Genomic DNA, 18,599 nt, shown 5'->3' on the forward strand with positions numbered 1-18,599 from the left:
TCACTGAAGTTGCTACTGAGTGCACATATGCTAGCAGTTATCAGATAAAGAGACATAAGCACCACAGGTAGTACTATAAATCGCAGACTTGTTTGCATGGAGATCTTTTGGAGGCAGAATGTGAAAAATTTAATGTTGTATTATACACAAAAAATAACAATGTTTAAAACCGTTGCCTTATTTTTAAAGTTGCCATAGCTCTTCCTTTTGCGTAAATCAAATTGTACAACTATATAGAACTGCAAAACAAGGTTAATTATTCTTAAGTCACATGAAGCTGTTTGCTAGACAGTATGGCTCTATTTGGGTTACATAATTCATCATATGGTATTGGGCACTGTTTAGGTTATTGTGTTAAAGATAGTTTTGATTTAGGAAACTTTCACCACCGTCCTATAAAGGCTGCAGAGTTTTTTATTACATCCCATAGTAGTGACAGACAGAGCCAACACTGCTAATATAGCCATTACAAATCATCCTTTGGAAACTACGAATATTCATATGATTTTCAGTCTGATGAGTCCTTGTCTTGATGATTTGATCTGGACAAATGTGTCTTCAGATGATCACAGAAACTCCTAGCTGTTGAAACAAAGAGTGGGCTGTAGGGAACAAGCATGTAGGTCGAACGATAGAGGATGTGAATCTAAGTTGCGAGGACGTAAATGGTAATATTGTGGAAGGAAATCAGAGGCAAGTGTTAGATGAAAGAGCAGATAAGAAATTAGCCACGGATTTTAGCGTACAGCTATCAGCTATTTCACATTTCATTTTTATTTGTTTTTTTTGCCAGTAGTGTTTTCCTCATTGCAGAAATAACTGTAACTTTGGCTCGGTATGAGGCAGTGATTCATTTGTGTTAATCTATGATCATTCAGTGCATTTTTGTACAGTTGTCATAGTGCTGATTTTATATTTCTCTAAAAGATTTTTTTTTATTCAGTGTTAATGTTACATTACTGTACTTTTCTTTAGCTTCTCTCAAAAATTAAAAAATTGACATATTGGATGTGATGATGTATTTCTTACTTGGTTAACAACCATTAAATTTAACAGACATCAATAGAACTGAGCAATAATAAACCCAGTTGTTTACACATAGCATTCTCTATTAGTAGTAAATTAATAATATAGGAAAGATTGCACACTATAAGAAGCAGTAGCATCCCCTATAGTGAAAAGAATGCTTTGGCTATATTAAATGGTAATCTATGTAGAAACTTACTGTGGTATTCATTATAGAATGAGCTCAGCTCATGTGATTATTAATATTACATCACATACTAACACATATTTAAACACCATGTCTTGTAATATTGTTCTTTGTATATGTGTGTGGGGAAAACTTTCTAAATTTTCTGTATGCATTTCGGCTGCATTGCACTTGCATACAAGCCTCTGTCCTTGATGCGTTGATATGTGTGCTTCATGGTTAACAGTGTGTCTTCTACGGAAGTGTCTCTACATTGACATAGGTAAGGACGACATCATGCAGGATGTTGATTCGGTCAATCTGGTTGAGTTCCCGGACACGGTGTCGGAACTCAAACAGTGGGATGTTGTTTACTGCCACCCTGAATGCCTCCTGAGTGCACAGGATCTTCATCTGGAATACGAAAGGACAATTGGGAGAATTTATATTTTTGCTGTCAATATAGTGTCAAAGAAATCAAACATGAACACAAAATTAAATAAGCAAAGTAAAAAATTATCTGCCAAATTATCTGGACTGATGTCATTGCCCCTGAAGTAAGGTAACGATATAATGTATTAATACACACAGATCATCTATCAACATAGTTATTGTTGATGGTCAACATAAACACAAGGACTGTTGGACACAAAGACTGAAAAGCTGTCAGTCATGCGACGCCTGTTAAGCATAACTCTTATTGAGCAACATTGGACCCCTACTGACCTCCAGAATTCTCCCTGCAGTACAGCAGTTCCCTTATCTAGGATTCGCCTGCACAAAGGTCTTTCCAACCCTTCCCATCTTTTCCAAACGTTAGCCTGACATTAATCATGAGAAAATGACCTAGGGTCAGTTAAAGGCGCCATGTGTAGCTTCTTGAAACATCTTCATATCATCGTAAACAAATGATTGGGTGGTTAAAGCGGTTAGTAGCTTCTGTTTATCCCATTTATTTGTGCTGTCTACTTTTAGTAGATTAGTAGCTGTAGACACAGACGCTTACAAACAAATGGGTCCAAATGAAGCTGTAATGATTTAATGATGTCGACTTGCGACACATAGCATCTTTAATCCCAGGTCCTTAATCTACTGACCCCAGTCTGATTCTTCTCTCTGCCGCTCACCTCAAAAGGGCTCCCAAGAGCAAACGGGAAGGGACCCTTCAGGTCTCTCTCTTCTGCACCCCAGCGCTCTCCCAGTTTGTGGTTACGGACCACCACCTGTTTCCCCCCCTCATTGAAGCGGGGGTTGATGTGAAAGGCAATATTGTTGCCTTTCAGAAAGTTGACTGTAAACCTGTGTGAGAACAAAGCTTATTACGTTGTGGTTGTATTGTTTTTTTATGAAGCTAATTTTACATGAAATACAACACTTGGTACCATATTTCCTTTGTTACATACTACACATAATGGCAAGACAATTATTTTTTAATATTTTTAATGTAACTAAAACTAAACATTAACTTGAGAAATGTTAATAATTATTATATGATTATTCAATCTTAATAATGCTTCATAAGATGCTATAGGTACTGTAAAACATTAATGAACTTACATTTTAGCATTGGGTTTTACATGGGCCAAAATGGTCATCATCATCTTGTCATAGACCCCACGGGCCAGGTTTAAGTTGTACGGCACACTCTAAACAGTGGGAGAAAAACAATAAAACAACCGGATAACCTATTAACAACAAGATACAGACAAATTGGAGTCCTTGCATTTGACTCACTAGTGGTCCAGATGTGGGTGGAAGCCAGTGTGATGGTATGATAGATGGATTCTGTCCAGGCCACCCTGACTGTCCTGGATTGTAAGGATAGCCAGGGTGGGCAGGCCACCCTGGTACATTCTGGTGGATGCTGGTAGTAGGACCAGGTATCTGGGCTGGTACTTGATTTGGAACTTGTGTCGGGACTTGAGCTTGAATTGGGGCTGGTGGCTGCACAGGTTGGTACTGGATGTTTGGCCAGCAGGGCTGGCAGGGCTGCACTGGAGCAGGAGCTGGAAATTGAACTGGAGCTTGAGTTGGGACTATGGTGGTGATTGGTGCTGGGGCGGGTGCTTGAGCAGTGGCTGGAGCTGAATTTGATGAAGGAACAGAAACTGGAGGTGTTTGTGTCCCTGGCCAGCAGGCTGTGTTTGACTGGCCAGTCCAGCACGGTGCAGGCTGGGTGGGTTGTCCCGGCCATGCAGGGAACCCAGCTCCAGATGGAGGCAGGCTGGGCCAAAGGCTGTTAGTCTGTGGGGCAGAACCAGGAGGCGGGCAGCTGCCACAAAGGGCATCAGAATGCTGAGAGGGAGGAGGAGAAGGGGAGGACGGCGAGACAGGAGGGTCAGGAGCCAAGATGGAGATGTGGGGAAGGGAGAGAGTGGACAGGATGGAGGACACCAACTTGCAGTTGCAAATATAGCCGTTTGACATAATAAAAGATTTAAGCATTCATATTAAAAAATGTAGAGACAATAAATTATGATCTGTTTTATTCTTACCAGTGTAGAGATCTGAGAATTTGAAGAGCTACTTACATCCATGTTGCCTGTCAGAGAGAGACAGAGTTTGCCTTTATTTATGTTACAGCTTTTCTTAGCATAGGCAAGTCCTAAATTTTACAGAGAAAACTAAAGAAGAAAACCAAATACCACAAAATTATGAAAAACGCCAAGGAAGTTTATGACCACCAAAGTAAAACTAAAAAGGTATAAAGTTTCATTCTGAAACTGTAAAAATGATTTGGGGTTATGAGCTGCATGAAGAGCACTAGTTCTCCAGGTGACCACAAGAGGACTCCACAGCTTTTCAAGATGTCACAGAATCGGCAAACAAATGCTGCACTGGATTATTGTGAATTTACATAAATTGTTAAGTTTACTGGCTGCCATGGAATGTTCTAGTGTTCTGAATGTTCAATGCCACCCACAGGGAAATATCCTGAGTCGTGCAAAAACATAATGGTACATTCTCCCTGGATTCTATATGTGCAGTTAAACAGGAATGTGCATTAACAATGATTCCTTAGTGTCCAGGTAACACCACTACAGTTGTTCTTGTGACTTTACTAAATTACTCTGGTAACTACATAGACTTGCTATTTCAGGCTTCATATAAGAAATAGAACCCATAATATATAACTACTAATCAAAAGATCTATTGACATGTGCTTAATATTGGCTGTATATATGTGGACTCATGTAGTTTAAGTGTAAAGTTAAAATGAAATTGCGTTCTACTGACCATATCAGACATATCTTTCAGCATTACCAATCAGTCCATAGCAATCTAACTGATAAGCAACTAACATACAGTCTACACTGTATAAAGATAAGTTATATTCTAATATTTAGATAACATTTTATGACCCATTAGTTTGGTGTTTAATTGTACGACACAAACCTACCACAGCATCAGTTCCTGACTCGCACAGGCAATGCATTCTTCTTCTGGTACTATTTACACCTCTAGTATCTGAAGAACGTGGTCCTTAACCATAGAAATATAAAAAAATTTATCTAAGGTCTCACAGTAAAAAAATTAAACCTAAGTTACCTTTTCTTGTCTTTAGCCCTCAGGTGCACACAGGAGCAGGCAGCAGGCCGAGGTGTAGTTTTGGTGAATCAGTCAGTATGTAGCAAAAGCACAAACCACACTCTTTTATAGCTCCAAAGTCTTTCGCAACTTGGCCACTCCTTACTTCATCGCTCCTCAGTCAAACGATGACACTCCCTATATGTCCAAATATATGTAAATAAAATAGAATGGGTCATAGGACACTGAAATGTACAATTTATGAAATGTGCAATTTATTTTATGCCATCTTAATTTTTTTCTAAAAAAAGAAAATTGCTTCATAAATTTAATACAGTTTGTAATAAAAGCTATAATTGTCTTCCATAAAATAGATAAGATAAAACAAGAACAAAAAGAAAAAAAATAGTGATATTGGGCGAATTTAAATACAAAGTTGCTTGATAAACAAGCAGTGAAACATACAACTGATTTAACATGTTGTTGTGTTAGTCAGTGTCCATATGATTTCCCTTTGTTTACCTTAACTAGAGCCACTGACAGAACAATGACCTGCTTTTGTGTGGATGTGGTTCACCCCACTGCTGAGCAGTCATGGGACTGGGTAACACTCATGCCACATCTGTCTAGGTCACACAAACTAACACAATTGCAGCAAAGAGACAAAGATGTCAGGGCTCACTGCTACTTTCCAAATAACACAGACACTGCCAACTGAAATGTCAGGCATTTTTCCTTGTGTTACCCTCAGGCCATTTTACTGAATTAGGTTTTCTATTACAAGGGTGGGGTTTGAATTTCTGATTTTATATTTTCCTCTGGAAGAAGTAGAACTAGTAAAGAAGTGAGCAAAAGAAGTCACTATATAATCAACAATGCATTTCCAGGGCAACAACGTCATAATAAATAACACTTGTGTATGTGGATTGACACAATTGCATTGGTTGTCCTAAATGGTGTGAAAAATGACAGAAATTGCAAGCTTTGAAGAATTCAAGTATAACATTTATTCAAATGAGTCTTTAATTTTAAAATCTAGAGTCAAATATGAAATGTATATTTTATAACATTCTTATAAAATATAATAAGTGTTATTTTACCAGCAGTGAATTCTGGATTATTGGTCTGTTAAAGTAAAAAAAAATCTGTAATCTTTAATATTATTGCTCTTCTCTGTTGGTTGTATGCTGATGTTTTTGTTTAAGTATCACAAATTTATAAGAAATAAAAAAGTACAATATTACACTACCAGTAAATACTGCATAAAGACTACACTAGCTGGCCATATTGTGTTAGACCCTTATGTACAATTAAAAAAAAGCACATTTGCATAAACATTTATGCTCAGTTATTCCTCTTGAGGGTATGAGAGCACTCTGTAGCTGGAGCTCAGGAGCCCAGCTGTGGCTGTCAGTGCCACACATTAGGATACACTGGACAATTTGAGAAGTTGGAGCCTTTGGCTTTGTGGATGTTTGTGTGGCAGCACTTGAATCTGTTGAACCGAGCAGCTGGGATGATTAGATTCTAATGTCTCATCATCTACTACATGTCTTTGCAAGGCAAATCGGGGAGTTCATTTATGTTGTTGTACATTTTTATTGTTTCGAGAAATAAATAATAAACCCATGAATGTTTGCCATTTGCCTGGGGACAATGATAACAATGAGGATTACAGTCTATTACAGAAAACAATGAAATGTGTAGAAAATCCAACCGTATAAATAATATATGTAGTTATCCAATGAAATAACTGCATTAATAAATTAAAATTTAAAATTTATATCATCAGTGGATCAAATAACAGTAAAATGAATTATTCATTATGATAATGCCACAAAGAACTACAGTGTTTCTTAACTTGGCACTTCCTATCAGATTTATGAAGCTCTTGAGGCTTTTTCAGCTCATTGTTTTGAGGTTATCACCTTTAACTTAACTTTATTGAATCACTCTCTGTTCTCATCAACCCTTATCCGCAAGCAGTGAAAAAGCCCTGATCAAAAAGCTATATCATACCTGCCTAGCACCAACAGGACAAAGTCTACCTGGTGAATATAAGGAAATACTATATTTAGCAACTAACGTGCTTAAGCTATAAGAGGAGGTCAAAGCAGAGTTTAAATAAGAAGAAATATTGTCAAGAATCAGGTGGCCAAAAAACACAATTTCAAGCAAATGCTAATGACGTCCCTTGTCTTTTAAACATGTAAAATAGGAAGCCAACTGTTTTTTAACATAGTAATTTTTTAGAGTGATATTATGTCATTGATGTGTTTATGGCTTGCGTCCCTGCCCCAGCTGGCCAAATAATGGTTTATTTATATATCTTGGCAAAAGTTCAACAGGGAAAACTGTTTGGAGTTTCTGCCAAAGCTATATCATTTCTTCTTCCCTAAGCTATCAAACTATCTTTCATTGATTTCTGTCATCACCACATGTAACCAATAACAGAGTTCCCTGTGTGTTTTAAGCCATTTAATTAGCTGTAACAGTTCTTTTCTCATTGTGCCTTTCAGACATAAGATTGCACAACCACTTCCTCCCCATCACCACCTTATCCTGAATATCCTGGTATGTCAGCTTAGGGGTCCCTCTTCCAGCTTACATCTCCACCACCAATCTCCAGACCCCAGGGGATTTTTCATATTTCCTGTTGCAAGCTGCATTCATCAATGGGGTCTAATCACCAAACTCCTCTGGTATTATCACATGATAAACTTTCTCCATCAGAGAATAAAGGCCTCACCTCCCATAAGACAGCCAGCCTTACTGTACTTGCCATACAATTCCTCAATCAAATTACTGTATTTACAAAATTACTGATTCATTTTAGGGTTTAGAGGAGAAAATCTGTTCTCTTTGTCATAGTTCCAGCACAGTAGACAGGATTTAGATGATGACAGAACAAAGCTTCCTGTCAGTAAAGGAGGGAATTGTTTTGCTTGAGCTGCATATTGCCAGAAGAGATGTCTTGCCAAGAAACAATCCAGAACATGTGGTGCATGGTTAGTTTCCTGGTTAGTCTGTGAGTCTCTCTAGTACTGAACTTGGCAACACTAGTTTTCCCAAATCCTTACTGCATTAAATCTTCTAAATTAAATCTTCTCCTTTTAGACAATGTGAAAACAGTATTAATAAAAACATCACACAGGCTTAATACATATAGCTCAATTTAAACTTGAGAGCAAATCACAGCATTTTGTTTGAGTGGATGTTTACCATGTGGTCATGACATATGCTGTCTGACAGGAGCGGGAGTAATGATGTCACTTGCTGGAGATCTCCTTTTGTAGTTTCAACCAATGAGGGAGCTGGGGGAAAAGGAGGCAACTGTGAGGCGGGCTGCTGTTAGGCAGAAGAAAGCATTCTGGCAGGAGCAGGGTTTTCCAAAGTGACGGCAGTGGCGTTAGCCTCTGATAAGCTCTGGGCCTCGTTCCAACACTCGGTGGCTGCAACCTCCTTACCTCCCTTTCTCCCCATTTTTTCTCCATTTTCCTTATTAAAGACACAATGACTGTAAAGACAATACCCAAAGTAGGTAATATTTCTCAGTATTTACGTGTTGGCTACATAAAGGTTTCTTTCCAAATGCTGTCTTTATGCGTTCAAAGAATAAAAGATAAAAATCAAAGAGAGTGAGTTAGAGGGAATAAGAGTGAAGGAGATGGTTTCAAAGAAGCTTATATTGCTACAGTTGCCATGGGGACAGCAGCACATTTTTGCAAAGACCTGAGGGTGTTTATGTGTTTATTTATGTATGTGTTTGTTAAAATCATCATATATGAACCAATGCAACACTGATTTAATATTATAAAGGATTAGGTTATTGACTCACAGACCAGAGATAACCCAGCCACTTAAGCAACTTGCAGTTGGATGCCCTGTAGTAACCTCTGTGCCCCTAAAATTCACCACTAGATGGGGATGTTAAGATCTCACATGGGCTGTATGTAAAAGTGGTGATTATTCCTTGCTCCCTGAGTCTAGTCTGCTGACTCTTTCACTGATATCATAGCCATAAGAGGGCAAGGATGTAATAAAGCACAAAAAACCACGATGATTTTCCAACACTTGTGGAAGTGAAAAAATAAAAAGACTGTGTTTATAGAGAATATAGAATAGATAAAAATAGATAAAATATATATATACACTTCAAAGCCATCATTTGAGGGTATCTAGGCCCAGTGTTTCCCAGGAAGACTTCTTAATATTCTTCCTCTCTCAGAGGTAAAATGTAATATTATACTGTTTTTTATGCTGTGCACACTAACTTACCCTGGGCCTTTCTTGTTTCATTAAATATAACTCTATCTAGATACTATCTCTAACTCAGATTAAAAGCCCACTTACTAAAATGTGTCACTGGATGACCCCACTTTCCCTCCTTGAATGGCTATGAGACGGTTAGATGTGGCTGTCCATAAAGCCCATAATAAGTGTGGCTCAGCCTGGAATAGTCCAGAGCTGAAGGAGTGTTCCCACTACTTACAGTCTGGGGCCATATTTCCCAAAGGGATTTATGGGTGGTGGGGAGGCCACATGAGAAGCTGTGGAGTCAAAGACAGTATCATAGCAAAACACTGAACCACAGATATACTTAATAGAGAGGAAAAATGTTAATGTTTGTAAAGTGCATGCCTACCTTTACATATGTTTAACAGACATACAATATGTAGCACATGTGAGCACTGAGAGCAGGAATTCACCTCTGATTCATTCTGTAGGTGAGATGTGGTGAGTGATAGGACCAGCTGGTAAAAGCCACAATAAAACATTTCTCCTTGTAAGAAACTGGTGAGATTTCTGGGGCTCATATTGGTGCCTCATAGATCCTAACACCACCACAAAGAGCCAGACCTTTGCAGAGATCCTTTCCTCCTCCATTTTTCCAACTAGACAGTCAGACATAAGGACAGTCGCAGCGGGAGAAATTGACTCATGCCCTCACATATTCACTGACTGTAGTCTAGGGAAGTCTGCTACAAACATGTCTGTCAGAAACAGAGATGGCAGATCAATGAGGTCTGTGACACCGTAGAAGCTGGCAGGGGCTGTCACACTGCTCCTTGTCGAAATCTAATCTAGCTGTAAGAGTTATACGTACTTAAAATCAGTTTAATCAAATTACCACAAAACAAATCTGAAAGAGGAACCATCTTAAAAAAAAAAAAAAAGCCTATAGCACTGAATGGAGAGGGAAGGGGTCGGACAGGTGTACAGGGGCACATTCTGATGACTCTCCCACGGAAGTTCACTGATTAAACGCTGAGGAAACAAAGGCTCCAGGTTGTTTCGGACATGGAGCTGAGATTCTCAAAGAGGAATATGAGGAAATCCAGAAGATTACTGGGTTAGAAATAATTTCTCACTTTTAGCTAGGGTTTAACTGTTGACTATAAATTTGCTACGCAAGGCACGCTAAGGCTAGCTAGATGCTTTAGAGTTTTCTTTAGGTTATCTATTGTAATCATTTATCAAATAATGTTTAGGCCTATGTATGAATTCCAGCTATTTATCAATCATTGTTAGCTATTACAGTCCTTATTAACGCTACTTTTTGCTTCAAATTAAGTTACGTTTGCTCGTTTGCTAGCTTTGTTCACGCGCACAATAATGCTGAGGGTGTGTATGAATCAATCTATGTTGTATTTCTGCTGATGCTGTTTGTTAGATCACTTACTATAAAATCTAAAGAAGGCGTTTTTTCAGGATGAAGCTTATATATTTGTTTTTTTTTTTTTTTGGACAGGTGTTAAGTTTCATGTAAATGAGGGACGTGATTCGACGTGACTGAAAGTTGTCTGCTCTGCTGCACAGGTGCTCTCCGCCCTCCTGGCCTCCACAGACTGCGCTCATTCGCTCTCCTCAACAGCCCGGATGTAGCGCACAGGACCGCACAGTTCTCCACTCAGTGATAATAACATGGCGCTGGCAGACACATAACGGTGCCCACCGTAATAATAATATCCAGAATAGCAGGCCAAAATAAACGACGGGATATGTGAGCTCTTCGACCCCGACACAAGCAGGTACGTGTTATTCGACGAACGTCTTTCGATTCTGGTTAAACAAATGTGGCTGCTTCTTCTGCAGGGGGCAAAAAAAAAAGAAAAAAAAAAGAGAAAAAGCCGCTGTGGAAAGGCTTGTCTTAGTGGTTTGTACATGTGTCTCTGAGTGTGGGTTTATTACCTAATACTGAAACAGCAGTGTCATTCGGGGCAGGTTTGTGTCTCTGCTTACATGCATCGGTGCAGAAATAAATCTGTCATTTTGTAGCGCGTGTGTTGTCATGGCTGTCAGGCAGTCGACCGCTGTCCTTGGTATTGAACTGGATGGGCATCACACCTATGCATGCTGCAAATAGATCCTGCAGGCCTGTTTATGCTTTCTTCTCTTAAATGCTGTCATTGTTGCTTAAACGAGGAGCAATTGTTGTCGATGGTTGGGGGTTGAGGGAAAAATCTCTGTAATGCAACCAGAGCCATGCGCTTACATTATGTGTAAAGTGCTCTGTTCTGAGTTTATAGCCTTAATGACATTTTTAGCTCTCCTGCAAAATTTCCGCATTTGCATTGTGATAGCATTATTTTAATTGTAGCACTAATCTATTCTGTATCACAGTGATGATGATAGTGCAGCTAGCCAGAGTTTGAGTGTGCTCGGGCTAATGTAGGCCAGGTAAAAGCAGGAACAGATGGCATGTTTTCAAGTTCAATGTGGCTCTTGGATTAGAATGTAGAGATGAAAATTAAAAGTGGTAGCTTTGCAACCCCTAGCTGGGGTTCCCCCTCTTAAGCTCATAATCACCCTTACAACAAAACTTAATATGGGTAATACTAACATTTAGTATATACAACTAAGGTAGTCAGCAGCAATCTCCTCTTTGATATAAAATTAAAGGGGGTCAACTAAAGACCATCAGTCAACGAATACTGTAATGCAAACACCTAGGACTGAAGCAATTAATGAACCTGTTGCTCAACAGAAATGTAATCATCTGCTTTTTTGGTGATTATGATTAGCTAGCTTGTATGTGGGTGGTTGCATCTTTCATTATTTGACAATAACTGAATATCGTTTGGAATGTTGACTGGACAAAACCAGTTATTTGATGATGTCGTCTTGTGCTTTGGAAAACTACTGAGAACATTTCTTATTTTCATACATTTTATAGACAGTTATAGGCTCTCTAATTATTTTAGGTTTTTTTTTCAAAATTTGGCATTTATAGGGTTTTCATAAGAAAAGTGAGGTGTGTGTCTGTTGTGAAAATATATCTTGAATCAATTAAAATACTATAAAGTTAAACTCTATTCTTCAGAAAGCAAAGGTTGCATACTTACCTAAAGAGGGATAAACCTTTATATGACTACAGATCTTAATATATCTTTATAACTGTCTTAGTGTGGCTATATTGTTGTAGTGTTTGCAAAATACATTTAGTCAGTCAATGTAACATCACTACTGTCATTACCTAATTAGAGGGGCACTCTGGCAGTCAGGATTGCAGTGGAGAGTGAGCTGAAATTAATTGAGGAAAATAAGATGCCGAGATATTGTGACTTTCATGGGTCAAAAGCTTTGAGTCCTACAATTTTAGTCTTTTAAATACCCGGTCCCCAGTTTTTTTATTGCTGGTCTTTTATTACAAATGGTTTCCAAACTAAAGCTGAGATAGCAATGATGATGTCATTATTTTCTCAGACTTGACAACTCTTCTCCAGAACCAAAATAGACCTAATACAAGTGTCCTCACAGGCTGCCTAGTACTCCTAGTGACTACTACACTGAACTATTGTTAGATTACATCTCTTAATTTTACATCTGCATCCATGTCACACATCGAAGTGTGCATAAAGTGCATTTTATTTGTCATCTAGAAATGAAGGGATGTGTGTAATTTTAAAATCGTAAGTAACTTAGAAGCAAAGACAATATATTAGTCTGTGTATGTTAGTCTTGCACACTCCCTGGTTATACACTTTGTAATGTATTCAGTGTCAGCACCAAGCACAACAGCTTTACATAATGATCAAAGCTTGAGGGAAGCTAGAGCATGGCTTCATCCTGCAGTAGTAGCAGTAATAATAATAATAATAATAATAATAATAATAACATTTCAAGTTATCACAATTCCACCACCTCATTGCCTTCATATTGTTCTTCTCGCTCTTTGTTTCTCTTTTTGTCTCATACACAATTCACATATACAGACCCATTCGAAGGTTCTTTTTTTTTTTTATGTTTCTGGAAACAGAGTGAACACTTAAAAAAAAGGATAGTGCTAATGAACACATGACTAACTATTTTAGTCCCTATGGCTCTGCACTAGACTGCTCTTGCTGTCTATGAGGAGGCAGCCTTGCTCACAGAAATGCACAATTATGTAAGAGTCCGAGGGAGTTGTACATTAAATAATTTTAACAGAAGAGGAAAATATTGTTTGTTATGCATGTCTTCTCTAGAGGTGCTGTTTCTTCAAACTTACAAGACTGACCCCATGCGTCACTGGCTAACATTTCTATTTTTCTCTGTGTCTAGAATGGAAGGGTGAGAATTTATCTGTGATTAATGTGCCCAATTGAGCCCTCTGTTTATGTAGGACCCTAATGTAATTCTCATTGGCCATTTAACCAAATGTACTACCACTTGCTGTGGTAAGTCTGGCTAATCAAGTAGCAAAGTTGGGGATCATGCGAACAAGGTTCAGAGAAAGGAAACTAGAGAGAAGAGAAAAACAGAAAAGGAGAGAAAGATGATGGAACAGGTAGGATGTGAGAAGAAAGGATAGGAGAAACAGTAAAACAGGTAACATAGGAAATGGAGATGAGGTTTGAGCAATGGGCTGCAACCTAAAAATGCTGATGGTTTAATAGAAGGTGAGGCTGAAAGGAAAAATACAGACAGGAGAAGTGTTGGGATAAATAGGGGTTAGGCCTAGCTGGGAGAGTGAAGAATAAAAAGGAGGTGAAATAGAAGAGGAAGAACAGGATCAGAATGCCAGAAACTAGCAGAAATAGAAGAGTAAGTGGGAACAATCTATCCATCTGTGTAAGGGTCTTGCTTTCTCTCACTCTGTCACTTGTGTTCATTTCAGCTGCAACTGAGTAGTTTATGTGAATGTCAGACTCCTCTTCAGATGTCAGCACTTTTGTCCCAGGTTATTGCATTTTGCTGTTTTTGTCGAGGGAATTAAAAAAAAATTCCCTTTGTGTTTTCTGCATGACTTGGCATGTCAGTATCAAAATGAGGTGTGTGTATGTGTGTGTGTGTGTGTGTGTGTGAGAGAGAGAGAGAGAGGAAAGCAGGGGGAGAGCATATTAAAGAAACATTAGAAGGAGAGACTTAAACATAAACAATTTACAGCAATATAGGAAGAAAGCAGTGTCTATCCAAGCTGTATATTGATACATCCCAATATACGCTAGCAAAATTGACATGTTATACAATTAGTATGGACGTTGCATCGTGCCTTTTTAGTGGGATTTCTAAGTCCACTTTGTACACTGGTATTGAAATGACAAAAATAATTAAAATTATGTTTGTCATGGAAGTAAAGTGGTGTACTGACCATCTTTAAGGTGTGTCATGCTTGTGACCTTTTCTAGCTTGAGAACATGTGCAGAAAGAATTAACCTATATATTTCTTCTGAATTGGAAATAGTAGAAAACACTTTCTCCACCATAACATACATCCTCAACTTTCCTAAATTTGTATGTAATCAAAAGGCTGTTCTACTAAAATTCCCTTCTTTTCCAAAAGCTTGAAAGGCTTGACTAGCTCTATGCTGCAACTGTGTGTCATTGGTCATGGGGCTAAGGCATCAGAGGGCACCAATGATGAAGCCCAGTGAAGCTTGAATACCCAGTGATGCCCTCTGGCTACTGAGTGCTGCATCTGCCTCTACTGCTGGCTAACACAGCACTGGCCCTTACAGCTCTGTCACCCACCCTCCAGGCTCAGGGAGTTGTGCTATTTCTGTGTGTGTGTGTGTGTGTGTGTGTACATGTACGTACTAGTAAACCCCTGTAGTAACCAGTTGGAGACTAATTCCAGTTTAATCACTATTAAAGCGATACATGTTTAGAATCGACAGCCTTAGAAAGCCAATTGCTGTGTCTGTAACCTTCCCCCAAAGGACTTTTTGAAACTGTTCTATTGGACGAATGGCCAGAGATTTGTGTTGATGCTTCAGATTTACTCTATTTACAGATTTATTAGATCTACTGTATTACCCTTTTTAGTATGTCTCTTACGTACCGTTTGTTACGACAGTGTTTAAAATATTGTACTGTCATATAAATACTCTAATGAATGTTAGGACTTTTAATCTTCATGAAAATAAACTTCCTTCTGATTCCTTCCATTGAATGGGGGAAAATGTGGCGATGTAGCAGGGGGATCATTCAGAGGAGCATTTAAAATGATGCATGTAGCAATAAAATGTAATCATGTTTAACTTAGTTGTGATGCATAGTTCATCAATCTGCAAGCAACTGTTATACATGAAAGTGAACATTCCTGGTGGATTAGTGGTAAACAAGAATGCCAGATTTCTGCTGTTTAAATTCAGATTGTCATTGTGAAATATAAAATATTTTATTATATAAGTGTGTATGTGTGTGTATATGTGTGTGTGTGTGTGTGTATATATGTATATATATATATATATATATATATATACACACACACACACACATATGTATGATGATTACAGCGTGTAATGTATTGACTTTGTTTGAATTTGTAGGAAAATAACCCTGTTAACAGTGATCAGTTCAAAATTTTATATGGTTTAATGTGCTAACACTGGTGAATAGACATAGTTCAAACTGTTAGAGCTCATATAACATAATCACTGCTGCATATGTGTAACAATAGTTAAGTGTTTTTATTGTGTTTTTTTTTTATTTTTATTTTTTACAAATGCAAAGTGATAGATAATGCGTACCAGTTTAAAATATCTGCTGCGTGTATAGGGTGAAGAAATAGCTATATGTGGGGTGTATTGTTAAGTCATGACATCCATGAGTGAAGACTTTGACTTGGTGCAACTGTATACACTCTCATCTGATTTCATCCCACTTAGTGATCACATATATACATATACACACACACACACACACACACACACACACACACACACACACACACACACACACACACACACACACACATATATATATATATATATATATATATATATATATATATATATATATATATATATATATATATATATATATATATATATATATATATATATATATATATATATATATATATATATATATATATATATATATATATATATATATATATATATATATATATATATATATATATATATATATATATATATATATATATATAAAGTGAAGGGTATCCATATCCATAGCAAACCATCATGAACACAACTCACAACTTAAAGCAGGAGCATTAGTTAGACTTTTGCACAGCTAAATGATGTTGGCAGTCTATTGCACACTTGTTTATGAGATCCCTCTCTATAATTGTGTACGTTTTGTTACTCCTGGCAGTCTTTTTTTTTACCTATCTTGAATACTGCAGGCTTCCAGATGGGCTCCACATGTCTGGAGACAGTGTGCAGAAAGAGCCACACTATCTCATCTCATGTGAAGTGTGAAATAGGCATTTTGCTTTTTTTTATAAGTCCTCATACAGCATAGTGAATTTACAATGACTTGTCCGATTACAGCGTGTAATGTATTGACTTTGTTTGAATTTGTAGGAAAATAACCCTGTTAACAGTGATCAGTTCAAAATTTTATATGGTTTAATGTGCTAACACTGGTGAATAGACATAGTTCAAACTGTTAGAGCTCATATAACATAATCACTGCTGCATATGTGTAACAATAGTTAAGTGTTTTTATTGTGTTTTTTTTTTATTTTTATTTTTTACAAATGCAAAGTGATAGATAATGCGTACCAGTTTAAAATATCTGCTGCGTGTATAGGGTGAAGAAATAGCTATATGTGGGGTGTATTGTTAAGTCATGACATCCATGAGTGAAGACTTTGACTTGGTGCAACTGTATACACTCTCATCTGATTTCATCCCACTTAGTGATCACAGAGGAAGTAGGAAGGAAGAAGTGAAGAAAGTATCCTCAAGGGGTACTTGAAGTCGCTTAACTCGCTCCATCATATTGCCAGCCAGTATAGCTCTCATAACAGTTGTCAGCAAGCTCTTGCTGTTTTGTTCTGTGATTTGAGATCAGTCAGGTGGAATTTCATCAAAGCAGACCTCAATAAGGACTTTCATTATGACTCAGCTTGATTCATTATCAACCCCCAGCTCCCACACCCCCATGGGGAGACTTCAAAAGAAACTGAGGGGTTGATGATGCAGTCTGCCATAGCACTAAGGCTTACATTGTAGCATCTTTCTCACCATCTACACTGTATCCCCAGACAATTATGAGATGGTGTGAAAAAGTCTCCTTAATTTGATCCAACCACAGTACCTTTCAACCTTCTCACTAAAACATGCAGTAGTTTAATTTCAGTGTAAGTGATTGTTAAGCCCCAAAACTTTTGTTACGCCTCAAGCTTTCCATGTTTGGGTAATATATGTTGTTTAATAAAATCACAGGAATTTAAAAAAAATGAAAATGTGTAAGAGAATATAATAAGTGCAAAGCATTAAGAAAAGTACATAGGGAAAGATGTGAGTACAAAATTTTTTACAATAAATTCTTAATATATATCAGCTGTAGCTTGCTAGCCAGCTAATTAAGCTGTAACCATAAATACAACAGCATTCTTCCATCAACTAGAATATGTTTCTAGGCCCATGTGCTTTGACCAAAATGAAATCCATTTAATTAGTGTTATAAATGACAAATAGCATCCCATTGTTAAGCAAATTATAAAGAATGGATGACTTTCTGATTGGACGCAGTCAGTTGACAATAATTTATATGAGACAATCTAATCTATTGTAACATTTGCTTTCTGGCTCAATAAAAAGGACTGTGCAGTTCCCAGAAACAATTTTGCAATCAAGATTCCTGCCATGCTTTTGGTCCACAAAGTGGACATGTCAGCTGATGTGTCATTGTAAAAACAGACATGTTTTACTGGACAACTGTAGCAGACAAACAGTGACAACAAAACAGTATTAACACAGTAGTTTTGGGTGGAGGACGTTGTGGCTTGCAGGCATCTCCCGCAGAGCTCCACTCATTTTCTCATCACCTCACTTTCCTCCTCCTCTTTTGACTGTGAGGAATTTTGTTTTTCATCCCTTGTCACTCAAAAGCAGCAATCCCACCTAAATTTAGCAGGGCTTGAAAACTTAGTACAGAGGTTTTCGTCTGTAATGTGATGTCTTAACGTGGCCTTTAGTTGGGATCCTAAAGAAGTACCTCTTTATCCTTTCTTGTCATGTTTTTGTGTGTGTTTGGCAGTGTGGATATCACATTTTAGTCTGCGGCCTGCAGTGGAGAACACTCAGGCTTGAGAGCACATATGTATCCAGTCTCGTGCATACTGTAATGTATGTGTGCATGCCTGAATGCATATGCACTCATATGACTGCACACATAACCCTACCCACACACATGCATGCATACATAAATAAACTTACTTAAGGCAGGGGGCTAATGACGTAGCATAAGACAGAGCACACAGATGCACTGGCTGAATAGATTAAAGTGTTCAGCCAATGACACAGCTGTGCTCTCTTTGATGCCTGGGCATGGAACTGCAGGAAATTACAACAAAAGAGGGATGCAGAGACATTGCTGATATTAAAAAAGAAATCCACTCACTCATCTCTTGTATGGCATGTTAACACTGTGCAACTTGTCAGAGTAGCAGCTGCAGTCTAACGCTCATCTAGTGTCC

General features: G+C 37.9%; 2 protein-coding genes across 5 annotated transcripts in view; one reads left to right on the forward strand and one right to left on the reverse strand.

Moving 5' to 3' along the window:
• Nucleotides 1-396: 396 nt before the first annotated feature.
• On the reverse strand, nt 397-4,847 carry LOC137102869 (galectin-3). Of its 4 annotated transcripts, none has more exons than XM_067482800.1 (6): nt 4,742-4,847; nt 3,688-3,734; nt 2,927-3,589; nt 2,750-2,838; nt 2,320-2,491; nt 397-1,606 (listed from the first exon to the last, which is right to left on the reverse strand). In XM_067482800.1, exons 2-6 carry the CDS (start codon nt 3,727-3,729, stop codon nt 1,448-1,450), a joined length of 1,125 nt encoding a protein of 374 aa, XP_067338901.1. In that variant the 5' UTR covers nt 3,730-3,734; nt 4,742-4,847; the 3' UTR covers nt 397-1,447. The 4 variants fall into 4 exon arrangements, with proteins under 4 accessions (XP_067338901.1, XP_067338903.1, XP_067338900.1 ...); XM_067482802.1 differs by having other exon boundaries at nt 2,927-3,487; nt 4,742-4,846; XM_067482801.1 differs by lacking the exons at nt 3,688-3,734; nt 4,742-4,847 and adding an exon at nt 1,919-2,013 and having other exon boundaries at nt 1,468-1,606; nt 2,927-3,681.
• Nucleotides 4,848-10,575: 5,728 nt separating this feature from the next.
• The window catches only part of pak5 (p21 protein (Cdc42/Rac)-activated kinase 5), a 58,010-nt gene continuing 49,986 nt past the window's right edge, over nt 10,576-18,599 (forward strand). Inside the window, exon 1 of the mRNA XM_067482166.1 lies at nt 10,576-10,752. The gene's annotated coding sequence lies outside the window, so the exon portion shown is untranslated. The remainder of the gene's footprint in view (nt 10,753-18,599) is intronic.

This window comes from Channa argus, chromosome 17 (genome assembly GCF_033026475.1).
Source record: "Channa argus isolate prfri chromosome 17, Channa argus male v1.0, whole genome shotgun sequence".
In the NCBI taxonomy this organism is placed as follows: domain Eukaryota; kingdom Metazoa; phylum Chordata; class Actinopteri; order Anabantiformes; family Channidae; genus Channa; species Channa argus.